Source organism: Pelmatolapia mariae, linkage group LG7, assembly GCF_036321145.2.
Source record: "Pelmatolapia mariae isolate MD_Pm_ZW linkage group LG7, Pm_UMD_F_2, whole genome shotgun sequence".
NCBI lineage: Eukaryota > Metazoa > Chordata > Actinopteri > Cichliformes > Cichlidae > Pelmatolapia > Pelmatolapia mariae.
The window spans coordinates 10,306,645-10,327,222 of record NC_086233.1 but is presented as its reverse complement, the minus strand read 5'-3'; the positions used below and the strand labels follow the sequence as shown (position 1 = coordinate 10,327,222).

General features: G+C 40.1%; 1 protein-coding gene across 2 annotated transcripts in view; it reads right to left on the bottom strand.

Annotated features, from left to right (window-relative positions):
• Positions 1-11,555, bottom strand: part of slc12a2 (solute carrier family 12 member 2) — a 62,510-nt gene extending 50,955 nt beyond the window's left edge. Inside the window, exon 1 of one of the 2 annotated variants that reach the window (XM_063477852.1) lies at positions 10,512-11,555. In XM_063477852.1, the coding sequence (XP_063333922.1) occupies positions 10,512-11,063 (552 nt within the window). In that variant the 5' untranslated portion in view covers positions 11,064-11,555. The remainder of the gene's footprint in view (positions 1-10,511) is intronic. The other variant, XM_063477851.1, reaches the window with a different exon arrangement.
• Between the last annotated feature and the right edge of the window lie 9,023 nt (positions 11,556-20,578).

Here is a 20,578-nt window from a genome sequence, read left to right as displayed (position 1 = left end):
TGTGGTATATGGGGTACAACGATAGTGGGTCCATTCTTCATCAATGGAAACCTCAAGGCCACTGGATATTTGAAATTGCTACATGATGATGTGTTTCCCTCTTTATGCACTGAAGCTGGCACGTTCCCTGAGTTTTTCCAGCAAGATGGTGCACCACCACATTATGGGTGCCAGGTCCGAGCATTCCTAGATGAACAGTTTCCTGGAAAGTGGATTGGCCCCCAAGGTCGCCCGACCTGACCCCCTCAGACTTTTATCTTTGGGGTCAACTGAAGGCAATTGTCTATGGTGTGAAGATAAGAGATGTGCAGCACCTAAAACTACGGCTACTGGATGCCTGTGCTGGCATTTCTCCTGCGGTGTTGCTATCAGTGTGTGAAGAGTGGGAGAAGAGGGTTGCATTGACAATCCAACACAATGGGCAGCACATTGAACACATTTTATAAGTGGTCAGAAACTTGTAAATAACTCATGAAAGAATAAAGTTACGTTGAAACCAAGCACACCATTGTTTTTCTTGTGACATTACCAATAAGTTTGATGTGTCACATGGCCCTCTTCCTATTGAAAAAACAAAAGTTGTATCCAAGATGGCCGACTTCTAAATGGCCACCATGGTCACCACCCATCTTGAGGAGTTTGCCCCCTCACATATACTAATGTGCCACAAACAGGACTTTAATATCACCAACCATTCCCATTTTATTATGGTGTATCCATATAAATGGCCCACCCTGTACAGACCCTGCTACTCAGGCAGCTGGGAAGTAGGACTGCTGAAGCCTATATTACACTCCCTTACTGGCATAGCCACAAAGCCTGGGTAGGCAGTGGTTGGTGTGGCATGGGTTTATGGGGAAGACAGAGGTCAAAAGCCTTAACCTGCATCTTCCTCGGGTTGTTTTCGCGCTGCATAGCAGTTTTTACCTCCTCAAACAATCCCCTAGGCCAGGGGTCGGCAACCTGCGGCTCTTTAGTCTGTATAGTGCGGCTCCGCGTGGCTTGGGAAAATAAATTAGAAGTATTTAGCTGAAGTGTATTTTATTTATGGTAGTTCTTTTTTAACTTGTAGTTCTAAATTGGAAGATTGTGATACTGAAATATAAAAAAAAATTATATTCTATTATTTTTTTTCATCGCTCAAAATAAGCGTCACACTCGCGGAAGCCGGTGTACCCGCCAAAACGCCATGCATTTATCGAGACTTTCAACCCCAGGTAGGCCAATTATGGATCTTCGGATCCACATTGTCAGCAGCTATTCTCAACCGTGAACTATGTTAAAAACAAACACTGCTCACGCCTCACGGACGACAGCTTGCAGTCCTGCGCAAAGATGAAAGTGACTTCGTACAGCCCCGATTTGCAGACGCTGTGCACAGAGGTTCAGGAGCAGAAATCCCATTGTAAACGTACCACGGCAGACCCGACGATGTTTCCATGAACATGCTTTTCAGAATCTCTTTATTGACCACTTTTCACACACGGTTGCTGTACACATACAGCCGGCTGTAGCTTTTCAGCTCACAGGCCGACACATACCAACAACAGCATAGATAGAACAGACGTTAAGGCGGCGAGGCGTGATTGCGGGTGCCGCTCAGGTGCGTCCGCCTCACACATTAACCAGGTAAAATACATATTTAGGCCGAATTTTGCAAATATCTATTTTTCATTTTTAGCAGCATAGTGCTTTTTTTTTTCCAATTATTTTTTAAAAGTCAGGTCAAGGCTCCAAAAGCCCAAAGGCGATATAAGGGTAGCGGCTCACAACAGTTTTTGTTTGCTACTTGGATCATTTTAGTTCAGGTTGGTGTCTTTCCTTTTGTTATATTTCTTTAAGAGTTCAAAATGTGTTCATTACATAAATAAAATGTAATTTTCTCTGTAGCACTTCATGAATTTCATAAGCAACACACCTTAGTTGTTCACACAAAGCATAAAGGTAAAAAAAACAATATATAGTGTTATCTTCATTTTAGATGTCAAAAAGTATTTGTGGCTCCCAGTGTTTTCTTTTGCGTGGAAACCGGGTCCAAATGGCTCTTTGGGTGTTAAAGGTTGCTGACCCCTGCCCTAGGCCATTATGGCTGGTACAGAGAATCGATAATAACCTGCTTATCCTGGCCAGGCAGGGTGGACAGACTGAGTCACAGAGATTGCTCCCCTGCAATGGCCATGCCCATAACGTGGCCACTGTATTGCACCCCTAGAGACCCGGAAAATGAGATCAGCAGCAATACACATCTCCTCCCAAATCATGGTACTAGCTAGTTTTATAACATGTGGGTATGCAGCAACGCGTCAACTTCTCCAAGAAGAATATATTTCCTCAACAAAAATGTATCATTACAGCATAATAGATATTCCTGAAATCAGAAAAATCCACATTCGTGGACTACCTTGACAGCTGTGTCAGTAAATAGTTAAGTAAAATGTCCTGGTCTAGAACCACTGAAGAGCTCTTATGATCTTTGCAAGGAAAAAAAGCAAGAAGGGCCCAGGAGCTATTATAAAGGAGTCATTGGATCCCTGTGTCCTTGGCGTGTTTGTCTGTGTTGGATAGATGTGGTGGTAGTGGAGCTTCCATGATTAGTCATAATGAGATACAAAGTGAGGTTTGAAAGAGAACTGAGGCTACAGTTCCACAACCCAACATAAATCCCTATTCTAATGAGGACAGACATATGAGCCTTCAGTTTTTACGTAGAAATACAAAACCAACAACACAAAACAAAGACGAAAACCAACCTGAAGAGACTTTAAAGTGATTCTAGTTTAGAATTATTATATTATAATGTGTTAGCATGCTGTCTGTAGAGATGCATGTAGAGACCTGAATTTCTGTTGCAGTATTATGCATCCGTTTCTATTCCGACCACAGTTTGCAATTCATCACCCCAAAACTTGATGCAATTTTTAAAAAGTAACATCGATATCTGTACTCCTCATGGCACACAAACTGTGTGTGGAAGAAAAGATTGATGCAACCTACAGTTTGGATATGGACATTATTTTTAGTTTTATTGCAGGATGACAGCGCAATGTTTACCATTGCGCTGTCATCCTGCAATAAAAAATGGAGACTGCTCCAGGAAAAAAAAAAAAAAAAAAAAGAAAGATAAAAGAAAAAAAAATTATTACACTGTTAACACAACTTCTGGTGTTCGCAAGCACCTGCATATACAGTATACTGACACTAAGCTAGCAAAGAACTCAGAGTGATGTTAAAGATGAATGAATGCTGACCCCAGCCAAACACTGTGATAAAGAAAGTTGTCATTTGCGGTGAAGCCAGCCGCTGCTGAACTTCAACAGGTAACAAACTGATGTCAGGCTGCAACCGCCGTTTAAAGTCTCATTGTGCTGGTTTTCATCTTTGATTTGCGCTGTCGGCTTTGTGTTCATACCTAAATACTAACAGAAAGATCACATTGCTTGTTAGTCATTTAAGACTTAAGGATATCTCCATACCTCTGTTCACAGGTACACTCTGTTCCACATACTATACATATTATACAGTGGTAAGCATCTTCTGAGTCTGATTGATGCTGATGAATGCTCAGGCTGACAGTCCTCCCTGCACAATGATTATTGGCCGAGAGGGCCGATCATATGTCCACTCCCTCAGACATCTCACCATTGTTTGGAGAAACCTCCCACAACTCAGTTCATTATTCTTTTATGGTACTGAAACGCTCCCAGTGTTGGATTTTCCGCTGTCTGCTGAGGGCCGCTGACGGAATCAAAATGGCCTGGCCTCACAGTGCAGAGACTTTTGTTTTCCCAATTGTGTCAAATTACTATTTAACTCTGGTGTGAGTGTGAAAGAGGTGACGAGTGAGGTAGAGTCCCACAAACAGAGAAGCTTTGATAAGAGCTGCTTAGCAGTTTAGAGTGTAAGTATAGGTATGTTATCCACGGGAAGAGTCCCATACGATTATTTATCTACTATGATTTAACTGATGATTCTATACCATGTGAGGACTTCCAAGCTAGATGTCATCCAACTATTGCTTTTGGCCAAATTAACTATTAAACCTCAATACCAAACCTTAAATATCACAATACTGTTATAACTCTGTTGAACATAATGTAAAATATACTTAGGATTGTTGTTAGAACTTTCAGACAGCTGGTTGATAGTTAGCTAGTGACCTCGTGAGCGGCCACTGACAAGTCACTTGGTCTGTGCAGGGTTGAGCAATAACAAAGATATGTATTATAAAATAAGTTTAAATAAGATCTCCAGAGTACCCAGAGAGAACCCATGGAAACACAGGGAGAACATGTAAACTCCACACAGAAAAGCCCCAGCCAGATGATGGAGTTGAACTCAGGACCTTCTTGCTCTTGCAAACTTCCGATTAGTAGATAACTTCTTGAGCTATAGACACTTGTTCTGTCACTGCTAACCAGCTAGCTGTCCAGGGTAACCAGATACTTAGTGTTAACATAAAACACTTTTTATATATGCCACATTTTCAAAAGCTGTTCTTTTTGAAACAAAATTATCATTTCACATCACATTTCTTAAACATTCAGACTTGCACATTTTTTCTTTATGTGCAGCACTTTATCACGCATGCACTCACATTCTGAACAATTTTGCTTATTTTTGCACTACTGATGTCTAACTGTCCACCACATGGGCTTTGTGTACGTCTGTACATGGAAGTAGGCTACCACGAGTAGTTGAATCTTGCAATAGAATGCTAATTAGTCCAACTGTGGGCACATCCTGCCATACGGCTTGCATGTGCACTCACAAGGGACAATTTGTAAACACTTGATATAAAAGGGATGTTTGCCAATTTTCCATGATGCTAACCATGATCAAGGGAATATGATTTTTCTCCTTGTAAAACAAGCTCTTAGTAAGCAAAGGGAGAGGCTGCAAGCACATCAAGTTGACCTCTAAACATCTTTGACCTTTTCATCAAATTGTTTCCTCCTGAACAACATGCACATGTCCCCTCTCTAGAAATATGACACGTTAACTCACAAAGCTCTCTTTGTCCAACTGTCCCCAGTTCAAGGTGAATGAAAAGCTATGACCCTTGCTGTTTTCTGAGCAGATTATTGAAGAAAACAGGAAGCAGCATTAATTTCCTGTCAGACACAAGACTAACTGGAGATTTAATGCGAGATCAAACAGCAGGGTTGTTCTGATGACTATGACGTCAAAGCACACAGCACCAGCTTGTCAGTCAAGGCAAGTCCTTTTTGCTGGAATTTCATCGCAACAGCTCAAAAACAGAAAAAAGAAAAAAAAAAAGAAACGGTACTCAATAGTTTCTATGACGCCCACACACTTGTATGGCATGCCTGACAATGACAGAGCCTTCTAATGAATAATTAAGTGTCTTGAGGTGACTGTTGTTGTGATTTGGCGCTGTATAAATAAAACTGAAATGAACTGAATTAATGAGACGATGACTAGTCCAGATCAGACCAGGTCACTTAAGCCTAATATTAAAAGTAGAGAGGATGTCTGTCTCCCGAATCCAAGCTGGGAGCTGGTTCCAAAGAAGGGGGGCCTGAAAGCTAAAGTTTCTGCCTCCTATAGTGCTTTTAAATATCCTAGGAACCACAAGAAAGCCATCAGTCTGACAGTGAAGTCCTCTATTGTGGCGATACAGTACTATAAGGTCACGAAGATAAGATGGGGCCTGATTATACAAGACTTTGGTATGTGAGGAGAATTTTATATTTGAGTCTGGATTTAACAGGGAGCCATTTTTCAAACCATTTCCCCTTTTCCCGACATTAAAATTCACCTCTCATGCTGCTAGTGAGTCCCCAAATCAAGATGGGGTATGGGCTTTGTGAAGTGCTAAACTTAGGACTGCTGGGAGTGGCCAGTCAAGCTGTTGTAATACGCCGAGCAAAAACTGCAGACAACAGGAAATGTGGTTATGAAGGTCAATACTGTTCTGATCCTTGAAGGGAAAAAATTCCACTCCTCTGAAAAGAGGGAAAAAAAGAGGAGTGGAATTTTGTTGCACTCCAACAGAGCTGGGGTGATTGAGGTATCTTAGAAAGTAAACTGGAACCCACATTTTTTGTTAATGTCAAAAAACACTTCATTTCCTGATTGGCTAGCTAAACATGGAAATAATGTCTAAACGGACACTAAGAAAATTCTTATTAGCGCTTCTCAGTGTAACGCTACAGTTTCTGTGACAGCACTGTAAAACACATTGGTTGAAACATGAGCATCAATTGGCAGGGTGAAGTTACAATAATAAATTATTTGCAACTTGTAAGGACAATATAAGCAGTATAGAGACTGACAAAAGTTTGAGAGTAATGATAAAAAGTATAGAAGTATATATAATAGGATAGAAGTATCCCATGGTTTTGCAGCGCTTGCAGGAGCTTGCTTGTTTTTCAAGGACTGTTTTATCATATCTAAACTAAAGCATCAATAGTTACATATTCTCACAGATACATTACCGCCCAAAAAAAATGCACAGCTACTGCTAATACCGCTATTGTTTTACTCTCAGCTTAATTACTGTACTTGTGTCTCACAAGGGGGTGGGGTCATTGTGCTATTTCTGACATCAGGGTCTATGTGACGCACACGGGAATAAGGAAGAAGCCAGGTCCTCTGCAGACAAAAAGCTCTTTCTCTCTCACACAGTTGCCAACAGGCTCTGTGAGAAAGAGACACAGAGAGGGTGTGCGCGTGTGCGAGCCAGCGAGCGAGATTGTTACTACAGCTGTAAGACCATCATCTATGGCTGATTCTGAGACAAAAGGACTCCACTGCTTGTCAAATGACACACTAAAAGCCCAGGGGGTCCTTCGCTTCCTGTTTCTGCATACAGTCTGTACAATCTGCAGGGATGTGAGGTACTAGAAACACAGGAGGGATTTGCTTCAAAAGGGGAAAAAAAGCTTGTAAGACTTAAACAAGGGTTCCATTGTGCAAATCGACCCTGCAACGTCCCCTGAAAGCAGCAGGCACTTTTACAATATGTACCTCTCTACTAGTCAACAACTTACAATCCCAAATTTTCATATGGGTAAGAACTTTGTAAAACCCCTGATTTTATATCCATATAGACTGACAAAACAGCAGCACTTAACTGTAACCCCTTAAGCATTTTATCCACCTTAAGAACATGCAAACTCCTCGCAGAAAGCACCCAGCCTACTAGCAAATGGTAACTTGGAACCTTTTTTGTTCTGAATAAACAGTCTTAACCGATGCACTACAATGCCGTCACACTTACCCAAGGCCACCGGGCAAGCAAGCCTTTGACAACTATAACAATACCAATCACAAAATACTAAATACTAAATAATGCAGCTGATTATTTAATTAAATTGAACTGAAAGTTAAAGGCTCTGCATGCAGTTCTACTTTTAAATATCCTGTAAGCAAGCAGTCTGACAGCAGTATTCTATTGGTGTGATATTGTACTAAGAAGTCTTTAAGACCTCACACATACCTACACACACACAGTATACTATCATAATATAATTTAATTATAATACAACATCACTATAACATGTACATGTAATATGCCTAAATTGCAGGATATATTTGGACTTTTGACCTCTACTCTTACTTTGTCTTACTTTGACCTTCTCCGTAGCAAGAAATCTGATGATGCTAAATAAAGCTACAGATTATTATAATAAGCTTTGAAAAATAAATTCTTTTCAGATATGTTGTGGAAGGCATTGTGACTCAGAATTTGACCCAGTGACACCTTTGCACATCCTCCATTTGTGCATGACATTGCTGAATTATTAATCTTTTTTAGTTGTGTAAACATCTATAAAAAAAAAAAAAAAAAAAAAAAATGATATGTGGTCAAGTGATGAAACTAACATATGAATAAACATGTGAATCACATGTTCAATCACTTATTCATATCTGATGTCATCACAAGACGTCAGCTCTAACTGATTAACTTTACATGTCTCAGTGTCACAACATCCCACACCCACATCCTGACTTGGCCTACCGCTGAATAAATTTGGGAAAGTTTTTTGTGATTCGATGTGGAACAATCCAGCTGTGCTTTCCAATATAATGGTTTGCGTCAAGTGTTCTTTATCTCTCCTTTTTTTAATTTTGTTACAAAATTAAGAAAGCGTCACATCACAATAATTCACCTACCATATACAGATAGAGATATATCTCTATGCTCACAATTTATGATTGAAAATCATCTAAACAAAATGCATAGGTGTAAAATTAAACTAAATAGCTTATCCATAGTTTTTTTTAACTGTTGTTTTTGGATTCAGCACATTAAAATCCAGGAGCAATAAGAGGACATGAAAGAAACTGTGCACATTTTGCAAGTATTGCGGCAAAAATGCCATTAAGACCCAAGTTAAGACTGAACTCATCCTTAACTACTGTCCCAGCTACTCTAAAAGAATAGAGAGCAGTATTTTATGTACAATATTCCAGTCTAATGTCAAACTTTAGCAACACTGAGTGCGACATCAATATTTAAGCACAGTGTGTTTATGCTCTGCTGCTCTGGACTGAATAAAATCTTCCCTGTCACAGTTTCCCTTCCGGCTCTTCAATATGGACCCATAGCACAGCGCTGTTGAAGGTACTTCTGTCTGTTTTGGAGCTCAACATTACAGGACAGCAACACTTACTTACCTACCTGCCTGTTACTGATGGCCCATGTCACTAGAGGCTCAAGACTCTCAGTGGAGTTTACTGCCACAGTCAATTACATAAAGACAATGTGTTCAGCTTTCACATAGACACTTTACCAACTTTATAAGAGGACGCATTGATTGCCATGAAAAACAACCAGAAGCAACAATCAATTGGTGGAATTTCCATTCCACATTTCGATCTGGGCGTGCCACACAAACACTGGAAAACACTCAGTGACAGACATGATAAAGTAGTAGCACCAAGGTGACCATGACCTTCAAACTAAAAGAAACCCCATGATATTTAATGTTCAAAGGCTATTTCCAATCTACTGAGCCAAAGAATGCAGCTTGTATGAATATCAGCCAACCACAGCAGCTAATTAAATTCCATTGTCCATCAGCTGATCATGCATATCTGCTAGCAGCTGTAATTCTGTGGTGTTGAAACATACTTGCCTACTAAATATTTGCCATAAAGTCCCAATATAGCCTGACTGGGGAAGACAATAGAAGCCCTCTTCTAGTTGAAAAAACAAAACCAGCTTTTCATCACAAACTACTTGATGTTTAGATATATATGAGAGAGCGAGAGAGCGAGAGAGAGCGAGAGAGATCATTAGGTGCTTTGCAGATTAAGATTCAGAGAACAGACTTTACTTTCCATCAAATTTCATAAGGTATACAATCGACTGGAGTGAGCAGTCACTGAGAAAGGCATCCTGCTTTAGTTTTGAAAGATATACTGGAACATCAAGTCTCTTGTCAAGAGACTTGATTTGGTGCCAGTAATTCGGCACCAAGTAACAATACTTGACTTGCAAATGTGATGACACTGGTTTGCGCTGAAAGACAGCATAAATTTAATGCAATTTTCTTTAGACCATGCCAATTTATAACAAAAGTTGTCTCAAAACACTTTGTAGTAAATAAAGACCTTCTACATGCAATAAAAGTGTAAGAATTCTTCTGTTTTCCTTTATCGCAACATCCAACAACCTAACCTGACCCAGTAAGCAAGGTGACTTCTCACCAGAGCAAAACACAGCATACAAATGTTCTGTTAAGTTACGGACGCAATACAAGATGAGCAATATGGATAAAACTGAAATGGATATTTTTTGGAAAAATGTATTTAGAACACTGAGAAACTGGGCTTTGTCATACAAGCTTAGATCCGTGTTGGAGTTCATTGTGGTTAGTGAAACTCAGTTTGTCAAGGTACTGCTGCCAACAGGCACTTTGAAGTTTATCAGAATATAACCTTGACAATAACAGGCTATTCCAGGCCAGTTAGAGACGTCACACAAATGGAGAATATGAGGAAAGGGGGAAAAACACCACCACGGTTCAGAAAAAGTTTTTACTTAAAAATTAATAAATACTAGCAACACGAAAGTGCTTTCAGTGTGACTGTCATTTACAAGGGAAACATCTGCCATGTTCTTTAAATATAAGGTTTGTTCTTAATAACGTAAACAGTGACACAAACCAGCAAACACACCGGTAATCTGGGGTCAGTCATTTTGACCTGAACATCTTACAGAGCATCTGTCCGAAGAATAAAAACAAACACACAAAAAAAAAAAAAAAAAACACCACAACAACAAAAACAACTTTTTCTGACGAGACTGCTGTGACCTAGATGGAGTACACGGGAAAAGCAGAGGTTTCCATCTACCGATAACTCACGTAGAGCGGCATGTGATGGTTTAAAGACAACAAACGGAGATTGTAAATACATATGGTAAATACATAAGGTGAACACTCTGACAGTTGGGGTTGATTCCAATTATAATAAGATAAGTTGTAGTCTGATTTCTATATCATTCAACCAGTAGTTTCGGGTCATGTGAGTGGTCTTACCTTGTCCAGCTCATCGTGCAGCTCCGACAGGGTGGGTCTGGTGAGTTTCTCCCCCAGCGGTGCCGCTGTCTGCCGGTAGAAATCGATGTTGGGCACGGCATCGATGGTATTGTGACCAAAAGTTCTCAAGTAATAGGTATTGGTGTGGGTGTCATAGTGATAGTGATGTTGGCCCCCAGTCGACGAATGCAAGCTAGTCTCGCTCATCACCGTGTCTCCGTTCTGCATTCCCTCAGTCGGCGCTGCCTCCGGAGAGGCCACGCTGCCTACCCCAGACGGATCCGCAAAGTTCACCACCCGAAACCGGCCTTTAGCTTCCTCTCCGCTGACAGCTGGATCGCTACTCGGAGCCTCTGGGGCAGCGGCAGAGGCATCGGAGCTCGGAGTCTTATCATCGGCGGCGCCCGCAGCCTCAGCCACGAGGTCCACTTGGAACCGGCTCTGACTGGGCGTCGGACCGGGTGGCTTCTGCCCCGCATCCGGAGCTAGAAAATCATGGTCCGTCGCAGAGTTCTCCGCCGGAGCGGAAGACGCAGAGGATGGTGCTGACATAGTACAGAAAACACAGATAAACGTGGAAAGCGTGTGGATCAAACGCTTTACTCGACCACACAATATAATGGATGCGAGCAAAAGCCCGGTTGCCACCCGTTACAAAGCTTCTTCCTATTTACAGGAAAAATGAACTCGCTGCTCTGACTGGTTAGAAAAGGCGCAGGATAGCGGCGAGGAAAGGAGGAGTAGTGAACTGTAGCTTGTTAGCACGGTCGGAACAAGACTACAGATTGTAAACTTTCCGTCGCTCTCCTATTTCTTCTTCCACGGTGATAAATCCCAAAACTCACAATTTATCGTCCCTCGCTCAGGGACACAGCACTAGATCCCAGCCACTTATGGTCCTCCTGCTGCCCTGAAAACGATGCTGATATCGACCTTGCCGTAGCTCCTCCTAGACTCCCAGAGATTTCCTTGCTGCTATTATACACACTTCAGACGGCATCACCAGAGGGCGGACAACGACTAACAAGAACCTCGCGAGGTGTCAGTGATCGCGTTCCTTTTTAAGAGGGAAGCTAATGTCGCGAGAACATATGACAATACCCAAAGAGTAGGCGTGACGTTGTTTGACCCCGGAGAAGAGGGGAGGGGAGATTGGGGACGGGCGGGGAAGGACATAACTGCACCACTATATGTGCTGCTGTTTGTCTGTTTGTCCGTTTGTCTTTGTCAAAGCTCCATCTACGACGTCACAAGTATAGGTTTTGTCTGTTGTACATTGCCTAGCTCACTGTAGTATGTGGATGGGATAACGTTTGTCCTGTAGCAGTGTATTGTACCCAGCATGGCCCAAACCCTTCATGTCCCAAAACATTTTGAGTTTTCTCTGCATTTATGCAGACGCATAGCACAGAACTCTCAGTCAATACATAAGCATTCTGTGGGCCTCCTTCCTTTCTTGTTCCATATCTCTTAAGCTACATTTGAGGGTTTTTTAAACTATTTGAATAATATTTTATAAGTTATCAGTACATTTTAGATTTATTATTTTAATATACAATAGTCCATAGTGGTAATTAGGGTAAGAAGTAATGAACTCTTCATATAACACATCTGTCTGTGAACATTTCATCACATTTCAACCCTTATTTCTCAACATACAGTATTCTACCATTAATTTCTGGTTAAAAACCATTTTGCTTGAAGTTTCAAGCATACGAGTGCCTTTTTTCATTTTTATTTATTAGGGCATTAGCATAAGTTGCACAGGGCTAATAGCAGTATGTTAAAATGGATTCGATTAAATTAGGTGCAATTATTTCATAGAGTGTATTATCCCCTCCATGAATTGCTACCTTTTTGTGGTGAAGGGATTTGTGTGTCCCAGGGATCCTAAATTCATCCTGGGTGAGGGACCAGACAAAGAGTGATTCAGAAGATAAACATGAGTGTAACATCAGGGGAGCAGTTCATCCTGCCTGGGATAGGGTTACTGGGGCCCCGCCCTGGGTCCAGACCTTGCTCCATCGTGCCAAAGGAAGAGCGCCTGGTGGCCAGGCCCCATGGGTTACCTGAGCACCCAAAGCGCTTTATACGACTTGCCTCATTCACCCATTCACACCCATTAATATAAGCATTTGTGAACACATAGGGACCCACACAGTGATCTGATTGCTTTTTCTTTATTGTTTATGCACACAGTGTTTCTGATTCGGCACTGATGTTCTCCAAGCGTCCTCAGCTTTCCGGCTGACTGCCCTCACCTCTCCCATCCTGGCGGCACTAAAAAGGAAAAAACCCTCATTAGCTGTAATTAACCCCTGTGTAAAAGGCTACCTTATCGTGATGGAAGGTGTGTGTGTCCCAGGGATTACGTTGTCGGGCAGATTTTGCCGCATGATGGGATCTCTCATGCCAAATTGGTCCTGAGTGAGGGACTAGAGAAAAAGTAATTCAGAAGATCCTTATGAGTACAAGACCAAGGGAACAGTTCACCCTGCCCAGGATAGGGTTACCAGGGCCCCGTCCTGGAGCCAGGCCCGGGGAGGGCGGCCTAGAGTGAGCACCTGATGGCCATGTCTTAGGCCATGGGGCCTGGCTGGGCACACCCACCTGTAGGCTCACCAGCCGCCAGAGGCACCGAAGGGGTCAGGTGCAGCGTTTGCTGGGCAGCAGTCAAAGACAGAGACCCTGGCAAACCGATCTATGGCTACCAAGACTGACAACTGCTACATTGAACATCACCTTTCTGCACCTTTTGGTTAGGGAAGGGGTCCTCACTGTCATCTGCGCTTATGCACAGAATGACAGTTCAGGGTACCTGGCTTTCTTGGAATCTCTGAGTGGGGCGCTTGAGAGTGTATCATCTGGGGACTGCAATTTTAAATTCTTTTATATGATCTGTACATATGGTTTTTGACAATAAAGCTGACTCTGACAGTGCTCCCACGGCTCTCAGTGTTACACTAAACATAAACATCTTATATACACAACAGATTCCAACACAATCCAAGGCAAGCATTCGTGTGCATGTGGGGGAATCAGTGAAAGGCGATAGTGGAGGTTCAGAGTTTTGTATATCTGGGGAGGGGTTTAGAGGGAAAAGGTGAATGAAGCTCTGGGGTTTGTGTGTATGAAAGTGACATACACAGAGGGACAGAGCATGGAGAGGATTCAGCATCTTGACAGCCTGATCGATGAAGCTGTCTCTCAGTCTGCTGGTTCTAACCCAGAGGCTCTTGAGTCTCCTTCCCGATGGCAGCAAATTGAAAAAGTTGTTGGACGGATGAGTGGAATCACCTATATTGCAGAGGGCTTCTCGGGTGAGGCGAGTGCAGTAGATGTCCTGGAGGGAGGGAAAAGAAGCACCCACAATCCTCTCTGTTGCTCTATTCCTGGTTGTTGACAAAACTGTAAAACCGCCCCATAAAATGTAAAAATACACATGGTTGAAAAACTTTTAGAGATTTTAACAACAAAGCCTTTTGTAATGTCAAGTTAAGTAACATTTTTTGTAGCTTCTTATATTTGACTCTTTTTTTTTAAAGAAACAAAAGTGTATAGATACTGTTACATTTATGTAGAACTTGGCCCTTTCAAGTCAACATTAATTAATTAAAAAAAAAGTCACCTGTAACCTCAGGTAGCTAAAGATAGAACAAACATTACTAACCAGTACTTCATTACCTGTGATCTGTCTGCTGAGTGGTTTGTAGTGATTTAATTAATCACAAATAGTTAAAAACCAGGCAGCCTAAGGCTAAATCTGAGCCTTGGTTTAATGACAGATCTTGTGCTATTAAGAGGGAATGTCACAGCAGAATACTATCAAAGAGGCAAAAAGGGAATATTTTGCAAGTGTTATTTCTTCCAACAGTCATAACCCATGTGTATTATTTAAGACCGTTCACTCTGTTCTTAATACTCCACTGAATGTCTGTTTGGAAGTTTCTCCTGATATGTGCAATAATTTTCTGAGCTTTTTATTGAAAAGCTTTGTCTCTTTCCCTTGCACTGCTGTTTTTACTCAGTTTGAGCTTGTGACTCTCTCCAATGTAGAGGATGTGATTCGCCATATTAAGCCCGCAGGTTCCCCCGGGGATCCTATCCCTCCACAATTTTTTAAATAAATTTTTCCTAGTATAGGGCAGTCTGTCCTTGCAATTATTAACAGTAGTCTGTCCTCTTGTGTGGTTCCTGCAAATTTGAAACATGCAGTAGTGCAGCCACTGCTTAAGAAACCTGGTCTTGATCACACAGTTTTAGCTAATTATAGGCCTATTTCCAAGCTATCTTTACTTTCCAAGGTTTTAGAGAAAACTGTTTTTTGTCAGCTGAAATATTTTCTAGATGATAATGGCATCCTTAAGATTTTTCAGTCAGGTTTTAAAACACTTCATATCACAGAATCTGCATTATTAAGGGTCTTTAATGACATCCTTCTGGCATGTGAGTCTGGTAACCACGTTGTTCTGGTCTTTCTTGACCTAACTGCTGCCTTTGACACAGTAGACTACAATATCTAATATCTCGATTAGATGATCTCATGGGTATTGGTGGCACTGCATTTAATTGGTTTAGGTCTTATATGGCAAATAGAACCTTCTCTGACAGCCTTCTCAGTTCAGAAACATCTAATGCTTCAATTTTAGGGCCACTGCTCTTTTTACTGTATTTATTGCCTCTGGGCTCCATCCTTAGAAGGATGGAAGGATTTTCATTGTTATGCTGATGACTGCCAAATGTATTTGCCACTAAAGCAGAAGGATGGCATCTCCATAAAACTTCTCTTGACATGTCTAGACATTAAAGCTTGGTTGGCTTTAAACCTTTTAAATTTTAATGAAAAGAAAACAGAGGAGTTGGTGTTTTGACCTGATGGTCCCTGTGAGTCCTCCTCTTTTGACTTGGGACCCCTGGAAGTTTATTTTAAACCTGTTATTACTGACCTTGGTTTTAAGTTGGACAGTGATTTTAAATTGGAAAGAAAATTAGAGCAGTGGTGAAGTCCAGTTTTTATCATTTAAGGCGTTTGCCAAGAGTGAATTCTTTTCTTTTTAGGGAGCACTTTGAAACAGTGGTCCATGCTTTTATTTCTTCCCGTCTGGACTACTCTAACTCACTTTATGTGGGGGTCAGTCAGTTGTTGCTCTCACGTCTGCAGCAGGTTCAAATTGCTGATGCTCGACCGTTAACAGGAACTCGTAAAAGAGAGCATATAACCTCTGTGCTGGCCGGCTGCACTGGCTGCCTATGTCTTTTAGAGTTTTTCTTTTCTTTTTCTTTTAGAATCTAAAAATTTTTTATGTTTGTTTTTAAGTGGTTTCTTGCCCAGTCTTACCTGTTTGAGCTTCTTCATCCCTACACACACTGTCGGTCTCTTAGGTCAGCTAACCTGCTGCTCCTGGAAGCACTAAGATCCAGAGGACACTTTTCTATTGTCGGTTCCTAAATTATGGAATAACTTGCCCTAGCGCATTAGAGAGGCCCTTTCATTGCCCACTTTTAAAACACGTCTTAAGACCCATTTTTATTCTTTGGCTTTTGTGATTCATAATAAGTAATTTAATTACAATTACACAGAAACTAACTAACTAATTAATTATTTTACTTTTTTCTTTTATTTGGCTTTTATTTCTATCTTATGTAATTTTATTATTTAGTTCCAATGTACAGCACTTTGCGTCAGCTGTGGTTGTTTTAAAGTGCTTTATAAATAAAGATGATGATGATAATGATGATGATGAACATTTGACATCACAATGGGAACACACAGTGTTATTTAGTATGTAAATAATTCTTATTTGTGTAACAACAAACATCTTCTCTCTGGTTAAGGAGCTGTTGTTTCTGTTACAGAGAGGACTGAGGGCAAGTCTGCCGTCACCTTACCTAGTAGCTACTCATGAGTGAGCATTATTTTTACATCAACAATCCACAAGCAGCCTATTCTGACGTGGGTGTGGGTAGTGAAACAACTTGTAGTTAAAATAAAAAGTGTTGCAACTTGGTCTCAGTAATATACTTAATTAAATTTCAGTGAAATATAAATCAAGAGAATGAACCAATAGCTTGTAATAATTAATAGTAAAATAATGAGCCATTTCATGTCAGTTCAACCTTTTGAGCTAGATCCTGAAAATGCTTTAGGGTAAATATCTGGTACTATTAATGCACTCTCAGGAGCGTACCTCAAATTAACATATAATAAACTGATGCTTGACTTCCCTAAAATATCTCAAAGTCTGATCTCAGACAGCAGATTTGGAGGTCTGTAGAAATCACAGGTTTGGTATATTCTTTAAAACAGTCAAACTCAGGTTTCACAGAAACTTGAATAATCATCCAGCTACAGTTTGAGATTCTCCATGTATGACATCATATACCAAATCAATTTTTCCAATACATAATTTATGAAATAGTTCTAAGCAGAGCAAAATGTTCTAATTTAGCTGCTCACTAACGCAAATATCTAATCAGCCAATCACACAATAGCTGTATTTAGGTATGTAGACATAGTTCAGAGTGTTATATTGAGTTATAAGTAGGAGATGGATGGATAGAATAACTCCAGTAAAACATGCCAATGAAAGTTATTTAAGCAAAGAAATAAAAGCATATACAAGACACTGTTCTAGGGTTCAGCCTGACCATGTTGTAAGCACTAGGAACACTGCAGTTTAGAGGGTCTGCCTGGAGGCCAGTAGCAGAAGCAGAGCTAGTCCGGAGGCTGGCTGGGTGGCCAGCGATGGAAACAAACCAAATCAAGGAGCCAGCTGGGAGGCCATCCGGGAGGCTATGGACAGAACTGCCCTGGAGTGGCCAGGAGTTTGAAGGTAAATATGTTGCAAAGTGTGAGAGCTTGTAGAACAAAAAATGAGAATGTGAATAAAAAATTTGAACTTGTATTTTGAAATTTTCCACTTGTAAAAATGTTTCTTTTCTTCTTTTTGCTGTTTCCTGTTCTGTTGTGGTAGTTGTTAGGTAGTCATTTCCTGTTTTGTTTTAATAAATTCTAACAAACTATTTTACTAAATCTGTCTATTCATCATTATTTGTATTTATGTTGTGTTTCTGTGTCTCTAGTCATTTCTTTTGTTTAAAGCCACACCCTGGTGTTCAAACATTATTTTAGAGTACACAAGAAGAAACAAGAAATGTAATACTTGAAGAGTAATTTGTTTATTTCATCTACACTGTTTGATGGATGAGTAATGTTATTATAACTTTCAAGCTGGAGTGGTGGAGTATAATATATCATCAGTGTTTGGTTTATTTTGTCTATATTTGTGGCCTTTCAGTTAACAGGGTAGTGTGACTTTCAGTGAGGACAGCCTTACTTTATATGCCAAACACACTCAACTTATTCATGGAAAGGTGACTGTTAAGCCCCGTCATGTATGTATATGTGGAGGGAAATAATTATCAACATTCTATATAAACATGACATTTTAAAAAATGTCCACAGACTAATGTCATTGTCATGTTAAGTGTAAAATGTCATGTCTAGAGTACATTTTTAGTCTGTTTAGTAGACTAATGTCAATGGACATGTCATGTTTAACATAAATACATGCAATATTTAACTTTTGTAACCTGGGATGTATCATGTCAATAATTTACAGGTTTGAAATGAATGTAGTTCTAGCTGTGGTTAATTAATTAAGTTAGAGCTGGAAATATATTGCGTGGACGGTGAGATAAGTGTAAGCTTGTTTGTATTTGTGTTTGAAATTATTAGACAAGAGTTCAAGATGGCTTGTATTTTGCAAACTTTTGCAAACTCGTGTGATATTAGTTAGACATAAACAAAGGAACTTGGAAAGAAAGACACTTGACTTTAAGTTTCGTGAAGACATTTCACCTCTCATCCAAGAGGCTTTTTCGTTTCTTAAACCCAAAGGTGGAGAGCACCAGGTATTTAAACCCTAGTGGGGGAGTCCTTTAAGAGGGTTGTTGATGCACCATTAATCATGTGTGTCAACACATGAGCCAAAGTGTGAAAAGAGGTATGGATCATTACCACCAGAGGTTTTTTCTAAAACCACTGTAATACCTTGCCTCACTCTATTGAGGTCCCCTCTTGCAGGATGTGAGTGGGGGTTGAGGCGCCTGGGAAGAGATCTAAAAACTCCATTGTAGGTGGCTGATCGCTGGTGTCGTAAGCCACCACCTCTGTCCAATAATGTTTATTTGTAATGGCCTCTTTTACTCCTCTTTCAAACGATCTATCTTTTTGGTCCAAAAATGTGACCATTGACATCCTTTAACAAGTGACCTTTATCCTTCAGTTGCAGACTTCACCAATAACGTCTGCAAACTTACGCTGAATCCAGATGAAAGAATAGGGTCATTTCATGTGGTCTCACTCTTTACTTTTATCCCATCAACTAAGGCAGTTTAGAATGTCAGAAATTGACTACAGCAAAACTTCTCCTTATAGAACAGAACCAGCTTCACCCCAAATTAGATTTGGGCATTGTTAGAACTCGGTCTTATCCCCAAGTATTTTACAGCAAGGGTTTCTACAGACAAAAGCATGGCTGTGTCATGTTATCTCCAGAATTAACCATTATAGCCAAGTAAAACTCTTAGCTTTTTCAAAGGGGTAGCACTTAGTCATTGTTATTGATGTGTGAATAGCACCTGCATCAAAATCACTACAAACCAGTAAATCAGACCTATGCTAAACATGAGACGATGTGACCAGTAACATAGAAAAACTAAGGGGTTAAATATGCAGGATGACGAGAGGATGGGCAACAGGTGGAAACACAGCTGGAACAAATCTGTCTAATGAAACAGGGGAAGCAAAACTAAACATATACACGGGGTAAGAGACTATCACAATAAAACAGGAAACAGACATGGGAAAACTAAATAATGTCCTAAAGTTCAAAAACTAAAACATTGGGTCCACGACCCAGGTACCATCACAACTATAGTAAAAAACAAAACAAAACAAATCATTAATAACATTAACACTTCAATGGAAAGTCAGAATTTAAGCCCCGTCCCCCAAATAAATAAATAAATACAATTAAAAATAGGGTCACGATAGCTGGGGTTTGTTAGTGAAGAAGGTTGAAAAGTTAGGAGTGGGAGTCATTTGGACTGGAACTGGAATTTAGAGTTCCAATTCCAAAAAATGCAAATAAAACAAATGTGAGTAAATAAGCCATCAATCTGTATTTTATTCACAGTAGAACACGGAAAACATATCAAATGTTTAAACTGAGAAAATAAACAGTTTTAAGAAAACTATTTTCCTGTTTTGAACGCAACACAACAAATCTCAAAAAAAGTTGAGACAGGATTGTGTTTATGAGTGTTTATCATCCCCTCTTCTTTTAATAACACTCCTTAAATGTCTCATAAATGAAGAAGCAAGTCGATAAACTGTTGATCAAGGAATGCTGTCTGATATAGGATTCATTCTGCTTTTCTGTATTTCTCTGAAATCAGGTTGAGCGGAAGGGGGATGATGTGATCAACAGCGTAAAAAAATGAGGAGATGCAGAAGTTTTAGACTTACTTTATTGTAGTTTTAACTATGTTGCCGATTGGGATGCAGTTTGGAGCATGGAGAAATTATTTTAAACATGAGTTGTTTTGGGACTTCATTCTACAAATTTTTATTCACAATAAAAAACCATTGATTTTTATTTTGGAACAATCTACAAGACTCTTTGATCATCCTTCAAGAAAATGGCACACTGTGTTTCTCTGATATCTAATTAACAAATTCAGCTGCTATTGAGTTTTACCTCCCTCTTTCTGCCCAGATGCTCTGCTACACAAAAAACAAGTGGGTTGCCATCACAAACATCATGCAGGTGAAAATATTTTTCCATACACACTCTGAGCAGATGTAAAACCCAGCATTTGACAGTATACAGGTAACATATCAGAGCTCACTGCATCAACCTGATGGGAAGAACGTGAAAATTTATGATGGAAAAAAGTGTTTTTTCTAACAGTGACAATTTCAAAATGAATAAAATATATATATTTATAATATATTTATACATACATGCTGACATTGACAGTAGACATCGGTAGTGATTTTC